Here is a 13,606-nt window from a genome sequence, read left to right on the forward strand (position 1 = left end):
GGCGACTCGGGTGGGCACCTCGTCGGCCGCCGCCACAGCATCTCCACCAGCCACCGCCGCTGGCAAAACGACGTCGGGCGAAGCCCATCGACGGCTGGCGGCAGCGGGATCCGGCCCCCGCGCGTGCTCTGGTCCTGCCGCCCCCTCCCCTCATCCGCATCGGGGCCGCTGGATCTGGCCTGGTGCTTCCCTTTGGCTGACTCCCTCCTTTTGATCCGTTCGGCACGCCGCGGCTGCGGGCTTCCGGCGCCCTCGGGTGGCTGCGGTGGCCTGGCCTCGTGGCTGCCTCGGCAGCGGTTCCACCCGTTGTTGTCTGCTGGCTGGGCGCAGCGTCCCTGCTCCCACACTCTTGCGTCGGCCTTCGTCGCCTCCTGCCCTCAAGCTCGCGCTGTCAACCGCCTAGTTCGCGCTATGCATCCTGCCTCCCGCAGATCCAACTGTCGCGTCTCCCGCCTCCATCGCCCCCACCCTGTTCGTTGCCGTCATGCTCCTGTGCATGCTTGCCAAACAAAGGTGGCGTCATGGCTGCTCCTCCTTGGAGCCCTCCATCTCCCAGTTCCCCCAGTGGGATGCCGCTATCTCATAGCCTTTCCTGCTGGGGCATCCCACTTGTGGTCCTCACCGGTGGCTCTCGGCGTTAAGGGTGCCTGCCGACGTCTCTGCCGGTCGGATTCACCTCGATCTAGGGCCGTCTAGTTTCAGCGCTGCCCCGCGCTATTGGCGGCTGCTCTGCGTCTCGTCGCGTGGAGGATGTGACCGTGGTTTGGGAGAAATCCATGGTCGGCCGGCTGCTGCTAGCCGAGACAGCGGCGACGCTTCCCGTCGTTCCCATCTTGATGTCGTTGTCTTCATTCCCCAGTCTTGTGATGTTTTCGGCATGCCCTGTGGTGTTCTATGCTTGGTGATGCCCTTCAACTACGCCGGTGGCACACAGGTGCCGTGGAGTCTTCTCAGCCCGGCGTGACCGTTCAAATGTACCCCGCGTGACCGTTCAAATGTACCCCATGACACAGGTGGTGTCACGGCTTAGTGCAGTCTTGGTTACCCGGTGCTTATTGCGTCGACGGTGCAGTGTCATGATTGAATCTCGGCTCGCTACTGCAGTTCAAGCGCCGTGGTGCCCCTTTGTTGTGTTATTTTGGGTGTGCTATGTGGAGTTCTATGCACTAGCAAGTACTGACGCCTAAAGTCCTTTTGGAAAGGGCTTTTGCGGTTGCAGTGATCTACCAAGTAATCCATAGTTCATGGAAATTAGTCTGACTGCTACTCTGATTTTTCTTTTCTAACTAACAAGGTAGAGTTGGAACACAACAACAAAAATGTTACAAGGCAAAGTAGAGTTGGAAATCTTAACATTTATGCATGAGCCAATCCAACAAGAAATGCCGTACAAAGTAACTTCTGCAAAATGTACATATTCACATCACAGTTTGCTACACCATCACTTGTGAAACTGAATAAATCCGATAAGATTCAGCATCACCACATTAGCTACAAATATATTCCATCTTCCTGCTAACTGCAAATCATCTGCACCCATTTCTCCTCTTTGTGGGATAGAGGACTGAATAAACAACTGAGATTTATTATCTCAATTTTCATAAAACAACGCTACAACAAAATAGTAGGTATTGCACTGACACTTGCAGTCCGTAAATCTCATCTATCTTCACTTATACTCCCTCCGTTCCTAAATATTTGTCTTTTTAAAGATTTCAAATAGACTACCACATACGGATGTATATAGACATATTTTAGAGTGTAGATTCACTCATTTTGCTCCGTATGTAGTCACTTGTTGAAATCTCTAGAAAGACAAATATTTAGGAACGGAGGGAGTAACAGCAAAAAAAAAAAAGTTTGCTTCCAGTCACATCATCCTATAAACTAATTACCCCCAGCCAGCAACAGTTCAAACTTACTAGTATCTTTTCAGGTAGTTCACGAGCCATGATACTCGGTCCTCCTCAGTCATGGCCATATATGCAGAGCCCTGGGCATACTGATGTGAGCTTCCTTTCGCTCACCTAAACCTAGACATTTATAACAAGGTAAAGTTGAACACAACAAAAAAAATTTAAAACACAAAGTACATGGAAATCTAGACATTTATGCATGAGCCAATCCAACAAGAAATGCAGTACAGAGTATCTACTACAAAATGTATATACTCACATCACAGTTTGCCATACCATCACTTGTGAAACGGGATAAATCCAGTAAGATTCAGGATCACCACATTAGCTACAAAATGCAGTATATTCCATTTTTCTGCTAACTGCACATCATCTGCACCCATTTCTCCTCTTTGTTAACGACAGTAAGGGAGTGGGATAGAGAACTGGATAAACAATTGAGATTTATCTTCTCAATTTTCACAAAACGATGCTGCAACAAAACAGTAGGTGTTGCACTGAAACTTGCAGTCTGTAAATCTCGTCTATCTTCACTTATGACAGCAAAAAAACATACAGTATGTTTACAGTCACATAATGCTGCAAAATAATTACCGCCAACCAGCAACAGTTAAAACTTAGTACTCCCTCTGGCTCTAATTAACTGTCCCGACCTATATACTTCGTGTGCTTTACCACTTAGCTTGCGGGTCGCGTCAATTAAATGGGGCCGGGGGGAGTAGTATTTTTTCAAGAAGTTAATGAGCCATGATACCCGGTCCTCCTCGCTCATGGCCATATATGCGGAGCCCTGGGCAGTGTTGTCCATCAGCTGAGACAGAGCAACTAATAAATATTCCTCAGCAAAGCCGGGCATGTTCATCACAGCACTATACAGCACATCCGGATCCGCCTCATCCATCACAGTAGTACCATGAATGGGAGCTGCTAGAATGGCCTTTGTTGTGTCCTCTTCCTGTGCCATCAATGATCTTGGGACGATCTGAATAACAGAACAGTATAATCAGACAACAGAGCATGTACAGCTGGCCATGGTATAGCACAATTAAAACCATAATTCCGTTCTTCTTAGATGCATAATTAGTTCAGTTGTCACATATTTTTAATCTGTAGTAATCTAGACATATGAGGCATCAAATAGAAATAAAAAAAGACACTTAATTCGACACTTGTCATGATTATGCAGAAAAGTAAAAGCAATACAACAGTTAGCTTGGCGAGCACACATACCCCTCTGATGTGAGCAAGCTTCATCTTCTCCTCTGAGTCTGATTCACACCATTTCACTAGTGTAGGGCAGCCACGGATGGTTAGCTGTTCAAGCTTAGTCAGTTGTTGTATGCTGTCAGGCAAAGACCTGATCCCCTCACAGCGCATGATCTGCAATTCCTTGAGAGAGGCAAGTTTTCCTAACCACTGCGGTAGTGACGTCATGCTTCTGCACACAGACAGCCTTAGGATCTGCAGAGATGTCACCTTGGCCAACCAACTCGGCAATTCTGCCTGGTCGAAGGACAATGATACAAGCGAGGAGAACTGTTGGATGATCTTAGGTGAGGTGGTCAGATCACTGCAACCGGTGATAGTTAAATCACGGAGGGCAGGGAGTTGGTGAAGCAACCTCCACTGATGCAAGGGCACCTTGCTGTTTTTGACAATCAGTTTTGTTATTGGAGAAGAGGAAGCACCACCGTGTGACAAATTCTCTTCCCATGATGATAGCACATTATCAGAATCTATTATCCACAAAACCGTAGCTCTTGGTGCACATGGTTTTATCCTCAGCTTGGCACATTGATCTATGGTCAATGCCCCAAGCTTAGGCTCGCCACTGGTATATGCCGTGTTCCACTCTTCCAAGCTCTCCATGCGGCACAGACCTAGCTCTCGTAGGTATGGTAGTTGACCAAGTGATGGTAGGTTATTGCAGTTAGGAAAATCACAGAAATATAACTGAGAAAGATTAGGGAGATGCTGCCTGATACCCATAAGCCAATTAGGAACGCTGACACTGCTATAACCACTTATATACAATCTCTGCACACTGGTTGGTGGCACTAGTTTTTCCAATACCTCCTTGTCATCCACAGACCTCCCACCCACGACAGTCCATTCAAATCTTAGCTCTATAATTTTTTGTATCTGCACCTGCCTTTGGGTCATTGACATGTGGGCCAGCCACCTGTTGGGCCCACATGTCATAGACACAAAGGCAGGTGCCTTAAGGCATCGAAGCATTGTCCGTTTTATACATCGTGCCTCTTCTGCAGACTTCACATTTTCGAGTATATATATCGTCAGCACTTCAAGACAAAGCAGGCTGATATTGCTGCTAAATTTATCACTTGAAGCATGCACCACAAGATCAGCAGGAAGCTTCAATCTGGTGCAGTCTAAGAGGTACAATGTATGAAGCTTCATGAGGTTGCCAATACTTTCTGGTATACTGATGGAATAGGCTTTATTCTTAGACAAGTCCAGATGCTCTAGATTAGAAAGAGTACAGACAGAGTCAAGCAATCTGACAATTTCGTTTTCTGATGCCGGCGCCATGGCATTCATGCACCCCGATAGATTTAAATACCTGAGTTTGATTAGATTGCTAATGGCCTTTGACAGCCTTCCGATATGTTCCTTGTTACCTGATAAATTCAGATATTGAAGTTTGGTACAGCCACCCAAAGCTTCTGCTGCAGACACACTGCTGCGTGATAAATCCAGATGAACCAGCTGCTTGAGCTCTGCGAATGATATTGAAATTGAAAGTTCACGTATTTCAACACAACCTGATAAATCAAGATGCGTCATATCACCAATGGCCTCCGGCAGTGCTGAGATTTTATCAGAATCACCAAGGTTCAGGTAATTTAACTGTGAGAGCTCAGTAATACAACTGGGAACCATTTCATATCGGATTCCTGGAGCACGAAGAAATCTCAACTGCTTCAGTTGACCAATACAGTCAGGTAACTTCTTAATTAAGCATTCACTTAAATCCAAAACACGGAGGCACTTAGCTGACGAGAATGCACCATCACAAAGTTCTTGTCCGTAACAGCCCCTAAAGTGCAGCGAATATATATTTGCAGGAAAAGCCACAGACAGCTGCAATGACTTGGTACAATCTGTGAGCAATGCATAGCGGCAATTGTTTCCCTCAGTGTTAAGTTGATGGGCCAAAATCTCTCTTGCGAGATCATGCACTAGGTCATGCATCGTGAAGAATGTAATATATTTGTCTTCTTGTGTATAACCCTGCAGCAAAAAAAATGTGAAATGATGTGTGCCTTCGTTATCCGAGGGAGTTTCAGAGTGCAAATATATATTTGGCACACACTTATTGTGTATTGTATTAGGGTATGACCACTATTACAAATATTTTAAACTATTCATATTTGTTACCCGTAACCGACAAAATTTGGCCAAAATGGAGAAATGATGTGTGCACAAATTTAACTTCGTACAATCCATGAATCTATACTCATTCACGTTTTTTTGTTAGTGAGCATAACACCGTACATTTGTACAACATACACATTTCTTAACTTTCCAATAAAATGTGAAAAAAAATAATTGCAACATGAGCATGTGCACTATAATGCTTCTGCTCCAGGAGTCATCGTGAAAACATACACTATGTGAGCTGGAATATCTAAGGTTGAAAGTAAGAGTAAAATTATGTTGTAACTCACCCAAGGTATCTTTGAATATTGAAGGAAGGACATCCCCAAAAGTTGAGTGACATAATTTTCGCAGAGCTGCATAGAATCAAATATCCTAGATTGCTCAATGAATCCAAGAGCAATCCATTGGTGAATTAGATCATACTTGGCTATTGTCTGACCTTTTCGAAAGATTGCACAATAGGAATAGCACAACTTCAACCAAGCAGACATGTGGCTGTAGCTCAGCTGTAAGGACGCAAGCACTTCATGGCCCACAGAAGTAGAAAGATTCCAAATATGACTGTCTCTCACCGACTCCCATTCATCTGACCTCATGCCGTTCAACATGTATCCAAGTGATTGGGCCGCTAAGGCCACTCCTCCACACTTGGTCGCAATCTCCCTTCCTATATGCTCCAATTGTTCTTGGTCGATTCGGTCTTCAAAGTCAGCTTTTTGTTTTATTATAGTCCAACACTCATTAACGGTCAAAGTCTCCAACTTGTATGGTGCAACTGCAGGACTACAAAATTTCCTTGCTAGACCTCCATCACGTGTAGTTACTATAATCACCTTGCTTCCTAGGCCAAGCCCTAGCATAACCTTCATTTTATCTAACTCTTTTGGGTTCTCCTCCCACAGGTCATCTAAAACAATAAGGATGCTCTTACCATCAAATAGCTCTTTGAGGCGTTTATGAAGCATCTGTTTGGTAGGTATATTGCTGATCTTGTCTGTTAACTGTGTTATTATGGAGTTGCCAATCTTGTTCAAGTTGAATTCCTGGGAAACATATACCCACACCCGAGTGTAGTCTTGGAACTTTGGGTCATTGAATACCAATTGTGCCAAGGTTGTCTTGCCAATGCCTCCAATGCCATATATTGGAAGGATGACCATTTCTTCTGTGATGCTCTCGGATAAAATAGACAATATTTTCTGTTTTTCCTTGGTCCTTCCGATGATTACTTGTTCCACATCTGATGATGTTTCCCTGTCAGCAAGTTGCTGCACAGTACGGTTAGAGTTATCTGTTGGCATCAAATTGCAATGTTTGTGTTCATTATTGTTTAGTTCAGCTACCATCATCTCCAACATATTAGACTCACTCTTGAGACCAATTGTTGGACACGGGAACACATCTGCCATCTGCAACCAGTTTTTATGTGTAAGTACATGGAGAAGACCAATAGAATTATCATGATCATGAACTCACAGTCTCGTAAATTCTCTGGGATGATTAAGCTACATGTGTTTAAGCTAAGTTATTGACTGATCTTTCAGTTAGATTGCTCTTCACAAAACGTGCAAACCGGCCGAGGAAAAAGATGTAATACCAGATGTTGGAATAAAAGTTCAACATATATACTAGAATGGCAAAATCCAACACATTGAAACAACAAACATATGAACACACCACCTTCACTAAGACGATACCGTTACACGAACAAGGCCATAGTCCTGAAAGAGGGTGACGTGATGACATGATTGAAGCGGAAACAATGTGTGTGCCATGATTCTAACGCTAGGTTGATGCTTACAGAGCAGCATCATGCGGCCAGTGCTCTCCACCACCACCTCTTCCCCTCCGGCGGCGCCCCGAAGACACTCATCTCCTCCACTAGCTCGTTTCTCCTCCACCACTCTACTGCGCCAGCCACTGAGCAACACCTCTCTGCATCTCCTCTCTCCCACCACTGTCTCCAGAAGCCACTGCTGCAGCCTCCAGCAGCGTCCAGTGAGGGAGCCGCTGTTGGTTTTCTCCCTTGGATCGGGAAAACAAAATGACTGGGAAATGGAGCTGCAAAATCTACAACTGCTAGCTAGTCCATGTCCATGTACACAAACAACTGTTTTCTGCCAATCGGAAATTAGATGCTCTCTTGCTTTCATTGTGTTTGCGTTAAGTACGCAGATCATACCTGTCTCTTGGGAATATGAGTTTCTGTCTTGCTCAGAATATCCAGAACTTCTGCTATATTAGGTCGATTGTTTCTGTCAGGTTCAACACAACGCATTGCTGTGTCAATGCATATCTGCACTTGATGTGATTCCTCTAATGGGTACTCCGAAGTAGCCTTTATCCTATTCTTCCAATTGCCAAGCACCTATGAAACAGGAATAGAGAGATAATTTGGGATGAAAAATATGGAAGTACGATATACGATACTTGTTCAAAAGTATTCTTGACACACAAATTTCATGGTCAATACATTGTATGCAGGAGAGAAGTTTTTCTGTATATGTACATTCTAAGTCAAAAGGTGTGGCATGTGCTCTGATATATACCCAAAAAGGCTTTCGCCCCGCTTTATATATAAAGCAAACCACCGAGCCACAACATCCCACAAAGGTTCACGACACACACACACATACATAAAGGTAGCACAAACACGCAGGTTCAAAGGGGGTTCTGCTGAGCGCGCAGCTCAACAAGCCCTAAATAAAACTCAAAAGGTTGAAGCAAAGGCCACCACATGGCTAATCCGGCTGTGTAGGTGCTCTGATATATACACCATATTCTTGTTCAAAGGTGTCACATACCACTTCCCAGATAACTAACCTAGATAGATAATATAAGATGTCTAATTAGGAGAGCAAAGTATTTTTTTTACCATGTACTTGCTCCAAAATGCAGATGGAAACGCTCTTCGCAATCAAAAGGAACTTGAAATAAAAGAGATGTACTATATGTATATGTGCTTATCACCTCTCTCATGAAGCAAGGTTCTACGTGCACATTTCTTTCCATTTTTAGAATCTCCACATATGCATTTTTGGCACTTCACGAGTAGTATACAAAATTAATCATACTCTAGATTTTTCTTCTGGCAAGCAGATTAATTACATGAATAATTTGACTACTGGTTGTTTATGTTGATGACTAACAGTGCCATGTAGGTTCCTTATACATATAGTGGATATCCAATGCTGGTAGTTATTGGACTGGTGGAGCTCACTTTTTTTTCTTTCCGAAATACAAAAGGAAAGAAGCTTGTATATTAGGTTTTAAAAAATTATAGCTCAACTAAGCTATCAACTCCTTACTTGGACGACCATAATGCATAAAGTACAGACATCAAAAATATCCATGTGGTGCTTTGTTATATGAATTAGTGTCAAACTGACCCAAAATGTTTTACCTTTTGCGTAAATTGCCCGACTTCGTCTGTTTCTATATAACCGGAGTAACCTGAAGACCCTTTAATTATCTCTATCATCACAAGACCTAAACTGAAGACATCATTCTTATGGGAGATATAGGCGTCTTTTATGAATTCTGGTGGCATATACGCCCTGCATGATATCAAATGACACGGTCAGCATAAATATTGTTTATTTGATCACAAAAGGGAGAAGACTGGAAAATGAGGAATTCCGTGAGGCACTTACTCGGTTCCTACAACTCTGTTTGTGACATGAGTGTGTGATCCACCGAAGAGCCTTGACAAACCAAAATCCGCCAGTTTAGGCGCCATGGAACTGTCTAGTAATATATTGGCAGGCTTCAGGTCAAGATGAAAGATTGGTGGTTCACAGCTGTGAAGGAAATTTAATCCTTCACAAATCCCCTTTATAATCTTGTAACGCGTGCTCCAATCAGGTGCAAAAGATTCTTCTACACAAGTTGATAAAGAGAACATTATACAGAAGAGAATTTAAGAATTTGGTTTTGCTTAAACACAAAAGAACATGAACGTATTGAAGTTAAGTTCCATCATACCACGAAGATGCTTGTCTAGGCTTCCACCCTGCAAGTACTCGAAGCAGAGGACTCTATATACGTGTCGGGTAAAATGATTTGCACCATTGTGTTCAATTAGTTCATTCTGTATTTCATAACAATAACCAAGTAACTGTACAATATTTGGATGCTTAACCTTCAAAAGGTTACCAACTTCATTGATATATTGTCTGTCATCATGTCCTAGCACCGTATCAACATGAAGCAACTTCACAGCAATCTCTCTCCCACTGTAAACTCCCTGCTTGACATAAGCATTGTACACAATTATTTGTTTATAACTGGTTCATTTGATGTTAGTTCTAGTATATTGATTGAAAGAAAAAATGCCAAGTAATAAGGTCTACCTTGTAAACATCTCCATACCCGCCCCTTCCAATCCTTGAGTGCTCTGAGAATCCATTTGTAATCTCACGTAAGATATGTAATGGTATACGCTTTTCTGCAGTCATGTTATATCAGCTAGCTTGGACCTTCTGTAGATATACAAAAGGAAAGTGTAAAAAAAAATGTATGTTTAAATACAAGAAAAAAAAATCTAACGATGGAAAAGAAGGCAAAATCATTGTGAGAAGAAATAGTTTAACATGGCATGGTCCTTGCATTATCTGACCATCGGTGGCATATGTAATATCAATTAGTGGGGGAACCAACCTGAAACCTCAACCAGGAACCATCGCCATCCAAGTCCTTCCACACCGGCTCCTCCCCTCTCCCCTCCGGCAGGGCTAGGCTAGCCGCCCGCGACGAGCTAGGTGAGGGTCTCACAACTGGGGCTGGATAGCAGTAGATCTAGTAGGCTTCCTGCTTAGGGCCTCCTGTATATGGATCTGAACTCCCTGAGCTAGCCTGTACAATGCAAAATCCAGTTCTTATCTACTCTTATATTGTACGGGATTGCCATAGAAACTTGCTTCTAAAGAAAATTGCCTTACATATCATGTCTCCTTGGATAAATGTCCTAAATCAAAACGACATGAAACCCAAAGAAGGCAGGCAGCGGCGATTCTGATGTAGCAGCAGCAGCAGGTCTATATGTCTATCTTCTAGTATGGATTTCAAAAGCTAATGGAGATTTGGAAGTGCTGTTTCGCCACGACACAAAAGTTGCATTTAGGACTGAGGAGACCAGAAATGAGAGGGGGCATAAAGAAATCGCTAACCTGCTGCGTGAGTGGGGATCGATGGAGCTCTATACAGCAGCAGATGCCCAGCCGCGGCGTCCCCAGCGCCTTGAGACGCGCTTTGCCCTCGCCTTCTTCCCCTTCCCCCCGCGCCCGACGCGGCCTCCACCACAATCACTCTTCCCTCCTCAGCTACTGCCTCTCTACTGCTGCTGGATGGGTGGTTCTTTTCTTTTTCTTTTCCTTTTTCTTCATGATTGATTGACGGGAGGCGTGGGCCAACGTATCGTCACGTCTTCTCCTTGTCTCACAAAGCACATCACGAGTCTGCTTTAAGGGCGTGCTCGCGTTCCTTCTAGCTTCACAAAACTTCACATATATCCAGCTAAACCTGGAAATAGTTTGTAATCCAGATTAAACCCAGCCTAATCCATACAGGTATAAGTCCAACAGCCAGACCAGTCCAGATCAAATTGCAAATGCTATAATCCAAACTGTCCGTATTTTCAAGCCAAACCGATCCAAACTATTCCCCACATACAGTTTGGACTTGAAGTTTCAAACCAAGGGTGTGCGATTACCACGGTAACAGAGGCGTTGGAAAGGGTGATTAGCTGCTGCTGCATGTTACTCACCACCACAACGTATGTACATAGAACTGGTCGCCGCCGGTGCGCTGCTCCACGAGCGCCCGTTGCCACCACTGCTCGAGGTACGCCGCCTCCTGCGCCGGCGTCGCGCCAAGCCACGCGAGGGGAGGGGGGAGGGGGCGGCGTAGCGCTCCGCCGGTGGCTCAGCCTTGGGAGGGGATGGCGGCAGCAAAGAGGACGAGGGCCTCCGCCAGCCTGGCCTGGTATGTAGGCCGCCTCCTGCTCATCCTCCTCGATGGAGGTCTGCATGGCGGCCGCCAACGCCACCTGGTAGGCAGCCTTCTCCTCTTCCGGCTGCACCCGTGGGGGTGGCGGAGGGTTGGTGTGGTGCCCCTGGGGGCCAATAGCTCCTGTGCGATACATTTGAGGTGAATTGGCAAGAGTGCGACGTTGTTCGAGGGAATGGCTGTGGTGCGACAATTTTGAGCAGGTAAATAGCCCATGCACGACATGGCTGTTAAATGTGGTTAAATTGGTCGTCAACCAAGCCCGCCCGTTTATGTTAGGACATGTGGGTCCAACTTAATTGTTCGTCAAAACAGCTGACTGTGCCCTGCCGCCCGACCGTGCCAGGCCCGCCACTCTGCCCCCTTCTTCTCCGGTGGCGGCGGATTTTGCGTTCTCGGTGGCGACGGCGGAGCCCTCGTTCTCAACGGCGGCGGAGCCTTCGTCCTCAGAAAATGGTGAGTGAATTCAAACCCTAGTCGCCCTCCCGTTCCTCTCTCGAACCCGTAGATCTCAGCTCGTTTCCTCTGTTTTCGCTTGCGGAATCGATAGGTTGTGAGGGGAGCCCGTGGGCATACTGAGATGGAGCCGCCAGATTCAACTTCGAATAGGTAATGCGCCTCTCCCCGATCCAATTTTGCATGCAATTAGGGGGTGGCCTCGTCTGCTTTTTCCCCTTTTTCTCACGGGCTTACACTGTCCGCCATTGACAGAGGGGATGCTGCCGCTTGGACCTTCGAATTGACAGTTAATTTCTTTCCATCAAAGGCAAAATTAGTTGATGATAGCATACAGAACATTGAGAGAGACACAATTGTTAAATGGGAGGTTGAGTTTACAGAGATTGATCCACAAGTTCTACAGAACATGGGAGAGACGGCAGTGAAGAAATTGGTGGAAAAAATTGGGGAGAATGTTGCTTGGGGTCCAGAGCAAGAAGTATCACTGTTGAGGTTTGATGATTGGAAAGAAGAGTATGTGAGAATAGAAGATGATGAACAGATTGTTGACGAAATCGATCGGCAAAACGGCTGGACAAGCAAACGGGCTAATTTTTTTGCTGAGCTCGTTGATCTGAACATTTTTTCGAAGGTTGGATATGTGCCATCACAATTGGCTGCGGAGATGGTAGATGATGATTGGGCTACACAGAGGCCATTGATTCCCATGTGTACTGAACTTACAGTAATAGCCGAAGAGGGACAGGTGACTGAAACTGAAACTGAAACTGCAGCAACTGTTGATTGGAATGTAGTTGAATTAGATGAGCCTACTGATTTGGTCATTGCACCAATGCCTGACATTGAGATGGCCAAACTTTTTGGCAGTCCAGTCGATGACAGAGATAAGCAGGAGAGGGGTGAATCTAGTTTGCCTGCTAATGCTGATGAAGAAGTAGATGGACAGTTGATGGAACAAGCTGCAGATGAAGTAGATGATGCACATGATGATGAGCTGGTGCATGTGTATGACAAAGAAAACCCTGTCATTGAAGTAGGCAAGTTGTTCCCAAGCATGAAGGAGTTTAGGATGTGTTTCAAGATAGTGAAACATGAGTTTGATGCCAAGACTGTTTGGACTGATAGAAAGAAGTTTTATGTGAGGTGCAGAGGATTTGATGGTAGTGTGAAGCCTTGCAAGTGGTACATATCTGCTAGACTGCAACCTGATGGAAGTACTGTCAGGGTTAACCAAATCCCCAATCAACATACTTGTATTACAAGTTCACAGAGAGTATCAACCATGACATCACAACTTTGGGTTGCAGAAAAGATCACCTCAATTTTATCCAAAACACCAAACACTACTGCGAAGAAACTCAAAGTAGACTTGGAAAAGATGTACCCCATTAAACTGAAATATACCACGGTGTGGAAGGCAAAACAAAGGGCAATGAAAAATTTATATGGTGATTGGGCAAATACATTTAGGATGCTTTACAACTTCAAAGCAGAGGTGAAAAAGAGGTCACCTGGCAGTGTTGTGGAGATAGATACAAAGGTATCAGCCAAAGGTGAAGTCAAGTTCTCCAAGTTTTTTATGGCTTTGAAGCCTTGCATTGATGGGTTCAAAGCAGGGTGCCGTCCATATTTGAGCATAGACTCATCATTTTTGATAGGCAAGTGGAATGGTCAGTTGGCAGCAAGCAATGCTCTAGATGGACACAACTGGATGTTTCCTATTGCTGTTGGCTTGTTTCAGTCAGAAACAGAGGCTTCATGGACATGGTTCATGATCCAGTTGAAAAGATGCCTAGGGCCAGTGTCACCTTTGGCTATAC

At 44.8% G+C, this 13,606-nt stretch overlaps 1 protein-coding gene across 3 annotated transcripts; it reads right to left on the reverse strand.

Moving 5' to 3' along the window:
• Positions 1–2,090: 2,090 nt before the first annotated feature.
• On the reverse strand, positions 2,091–10,733 carry LOC119284678 (putative disease resistance protein RGA3). Of its 3 annotated transcripts, XM_037563828.1 has the most exons (11): positions 10,490–10,733; positions 10,262–10,411; positions 9,981–10,175; positions 9,674–9,802; positions 9,306–9,567; positions 8,975–9,200; positions 8,725–8,878; positions 7,504–7,689; positions 5,609–6,730; positions 3,147–5,171; positions 2,390–2,898 (listed from the first exon to the last, which is right to left on the reverse strand). In XM_037563828.1, the coding sequence occupies exons 4-11, from the start codon at positions 9,776–9,778 to the stop codon at positions 2,527–2,529; spliced, it is 4,452 nt and encodes a 1,483-aa protein (XP_037419725.1). In that variant the 5' UTR covers positions 9,779–9,802; positions 9,981–10,175; positions 10,262–10,411; positions 10,490–10,733; the 3' UTR covers positions 2,390–2,526. The 3 variants fall into 3 exon arrangements, with proteins under 3 accessions (XP_037419723.1, XP_037419725.1, XP_037419726.1); XM_037563826.1 differs by lacking the exon at positions 10,262–10,411 and having other exon boundaries at positions 2,091–2,898; XM_037563829.1 differs by lacking the exons at positions 9,674–9,802; positions 9,981–10,175; positions 10,262–10,411; positions 10,490–10,733 and having other exon boundaries at positions 9,306–9,358; positions 9,463–9,554.
• Positions 10,734–13,606: the final 2,873 nt, after the last annotated feature.

Source organism: Triticum dicoccoides, chromosome 4A (assembly GCF_002162155.2).
Source record: "Triticum dicoccoides isolate Atlit2015 ecotype Zavitan chromosome 4A, WEW_v2.0, whole genome shotgun sequence".
Taxonomy (NCBI): Eukaryota; Viridiplantae; Streptophyta; class Magnoliopsida; order Poales; family Poaceae; genus Triticum; species Triticum dicoccoides.